Genomic DNA, 3,703 nt, shown 5'->3' on the forward strand with positions numbered 1-3,703 from the left:
ACTTGCAATGTGAGGAATGTTGTGGTACATGTCACAACATGGCGGACTAGATCGCTGCAATCAAAGAGAAGCTAGACAAAGCGTTGAATTGCATCCAAGAAATCGAAGGCTTAAAACAGAAGCAAAGCTGCCTTAAAGAAAGGAATAGAAACCAGCTTAGAGTTCGCTCACTCTTCAATCACAGCGCTTAGCAAGAAGGTTGATGCACAAGACACAGCAATCAAACAGCTTCAAGAATGTGTAAAGTGATACACAAAGTGGTACAAAACAAAGGAATTTTATGCCGGAAATTTGCTTCTCAACTTTCCCTCCTGGTCTCCTAACAGGAGGTGATTGTGTCAAAGCACGAGCTTTCACAAGAGATGCTTTTCCCCGCCGAGTCGAACCCATTGGAATCGACTGCTTTTACTTCGTGATTTCAAGCGCTGCTTTAGGAAGGGCAATGGAAGTGACATCTTTTGTTGGTTTACCTCTTCCTTCTCCCAATGCTGGTATAAGTTCTGTTTCATCCCGCTATTTTGAAGAGTAAGTGAACGTCAATAAACAAGTCCTCGTCCCGTGTTCTCCACCCAGTGGCCATTATTTTCACTAATTTTCCCATTCCCTACGCAGCCGAGTAACATTCTTGTACCCAGCTTGGCATGGTTGTCCAAAAGCCGTTTAACGCTAATCCCAGATTAAAAATTAACCAAGGAATTCCTCCCAAATGTTGTTCGACGCTGATATTCAACAATATTTTACATTAGAGAAAGTCACTATTGAAAAAAACAAAACAAAATAAGCATAGGAAACTTTCACCCAAAAGTTGAAAAAATGAACCCAAAGTTAACGCCAATCATGGATTAAGTTATTAATCAGCTTTCTAAAAACCTGGCCTAGATCCACAAAGTGAAAGGAATGTAAAATAACCCTACACTTCAAAACTAGTCGCACTGCATTAGGAGCCTAAAGAGCAGTGGAGGCGCCCTCATGGTAGTACCAGGATGTGGTGGAGAAAACACGTACTGAATATCTTTCGTTATTGCTGGATTGTCCATTGCCGATATCCAGGAAATATCTCGGGATAGAGTAGCCTGAAGAAACATTGTAGCTGCAGCAAAGCCTTTCCCCCCCTCCCACTGCGATATCCTAACTCTGATGATGATTATGATGTTTTAAGATACAATTGCTTCAAGTAAGAGATGTGGGGTTCTAACATTGCGGCATGTCTATTCCGAGGGTAGGGGTAGATGGTGGGGGTGAGGGATGATTGGGTCTGGGTTAGGGTTTATTGAAGTTATCCTCAAGGAAGAGCCGTGTGATGATGTCATTGCGAATTATCAGCCAAAGGAAGTTAATAGGTAAATTTTGTTCACTATAATGCCCACCTGACCTTTGGGTTGACTGTGTGAATTTACTCCTTTATGAATTTAGGTGCTTTTCATCATATTTTATATAAACAATGGCTTTTGTCAAAATTTGTTGACATGAATTGTCACAATAGAAATTTCCTATTCGAAGAGTGGTTTTTCAGTGGATTTTATTCTTTCATACATAGAGGATATTACACGGTGGCGAGAAGATATGAATTTTATGTTCGAGTGGCAAGAACAATATCTCACGAGTGAGCGAAGCGAACGAGTGAGATATTGTTCTTGCCACGAGACTAAATGGAGACTAAATATTGATAAATTCCGATTTTATTGTGTTTCAAAGTAGTCAAGTTTTACAAATACCGCTGGGCTTTATAAAAAAGACGGGGAAAAAGGCGGGAATCATGACGTCATTGAACGATACGACACTCACAAAGGTGACATCAGCCAAAGGAAGTTAATAGGTAAATTTTGTTCACTATAATGCCCACCTGACGTTTGGGTTCACTGTGTGAATTTACTCCTTTGTGAATTTAGGTGCTTTTCATCATATTTTATATAAACAATGGCTATTTGTCAAAATTTGTTGACATGAATTGTCACAATAAAAATTTCTTATTCGAAGATTGGTTTTTCAGTGGATTTTATTATTCCATCCATCCATTTATTCATCATTGCATCCGTCTGCTCATTCCGTCGTCCTTCTTTCTAATCTTCAGTTGTTGGTTGGTTCGTTGGTGGATTCATTCATTTGTATTTCTCTTGGTCGGCTTGAAGCCAAATTGAAGAGTCAAAGGATGGGGACTAAAACGTATCTCACATTAGTGCACCTGGCTTCTATCTGTTCATTCTATCGTCGGCCTTTCTTTTTTAATTTGTTGGTTCGTTCGTTGGTGAATTCATTCATTCGTATTTTTCTTAGTTGGCTAGAGGCCAAATTGAAGTGAAAGGAATGACGAATAAAACTTTTCACGAATTTTACCAGAGTGAAAATCGTTTCCTTCTAGAAAATAACGCCTCACTTTCCCTATCCTCCCTTTCCTACTTTTTCATCCACAACCGATTTTTAGTCAGCAGGCCGCAGTTGTTCAAAGACTGGATGACTTTATCCAGTGGATACGTCGCTATCCAGAGAGTAGATATACTTTGCATTATAACATTCAAACTGGTTTTAGAACATACCTTTACTTTTTAGCGAGAAAATACCTAAATCTTTGCACACTGATTGAAACTGTTGGATAGTGATTTATCCACCGGATAAAGTTATCCTGCCTTTGAACGAATCAGGGGGCCTGGGTGAAAGTTTATGCCACAGACTCGCTACTCTTTTAAGAAAAACCAAATACAAAAGCTGGCGTTTGAAATATTTATTGAAAAATGCACCGTCAACCTCAGTTTAGGACACAATCTTCGGCCTGCTATCATTTCGTACTGATTTGCTAATCCGACACCCTCTCAGAAGTTGAAACATGACGCTGCTTTGTTACTTGGACCGAGGAACTTCTTCGATCATCAAACGAGACACTGAATTCCATCCAGTATAGCCATCAGAGTTACCAAAACCATTGCAATTCCCGATGTTGATCCCAACACGGATTTTGCCTTTGTGGATATTCTCGCAGTAACCCTCTATTGATAAAGGTCTGTTTTCATCATGGCCGACTCCTTTTCTTATAAACTGCACCACATCAACAGGCATTGGGCCACTGCATTCTGCACCGTTAAAGGTAATGAACCATCGCTTACAACAGGAGTTACAGTACATGTACAAATTGCCTTGGTAAACAACACGGAGAGCGGTGTCATCTTTGGCTTTTGTAAACAGACAATCCTAAAAAAAGAGTAAAATTACCAAAAATCGTGGAACTAGTTACACCACATAATATGTTCTTGTTTTAGTGGTTTTTGAAGGATGGGTGGGCCACTTTTTTGCTTGCATTTCTGTGAATTAAAAACTGACATTTTTCTCGCATGGCACGGGTTTAACACAGCAAAACTGCTTTTGTGTGGCATCGCAATCTTTCAGGTTTCATGTTGTCCTTGAAAAAATGGTATTTGAAAGTGATGCTAACCTAGGACATCAACTCATTAAAAATATTTTTTTTTTCTTTCTTTCTATACCCTTAAAATATGGGTTATTTTGTGAATTTTGAAGTAAATAGTGAATGTCAGATGAAACTTCCACTGAAAACGGAGGACTACGTGAAAAAAACCTTTATAGCTGAAGTCAGAAGAAAGTCACTCAAATTTTCCCCGGACGCATCACAGAGTCTGAGAGATGTGCATTTTTCTTTATTATCATTTACATCTAAAACCTAAGAATGCGTATACGTATGATTCGAACTAAGGCC

The 3,703-nt window shown here is 39.2% G+C and overlaps 1 protein-coding gene across 1 annotated transcript in view; it reads right to left on the reverse strand.

Annotated features, from left to right (window-relative positions):
* Window positions 1-2,835: 2,835 nt before the first annotated feature.
* The window catches only part of LOC137971546 (collagen triple helix repeat-containing protein 1-like), a 2,647-nt gene continuing 1,779 nt past the window's right edge, over window positions 2,836-3,703 (reverse strand). The window contains exon 3 of the mRNA XM_068818359.1: window positions 2,836-3,183. Coding sequence (XP_068674460.1) covers window positions 2,836-3,183 — 348 coding nt within the window. The remainder of the gene's footprint in view (window positions 3,184-3,703) is intronic.

Source organism: Montipora foliosa, chromosome 9, assembly GCF_036669935.1.
Source record: "Montipora foliosa isolate CH-2021 chromosome 9, ASM3666993v2, whole genome shotgun sequence".
NCBI lineage: Eukaryota > Metazoa > Cnidaria > Anthozoa > Scleractinia > Acroporidae > Montipora > Montipora foliosa.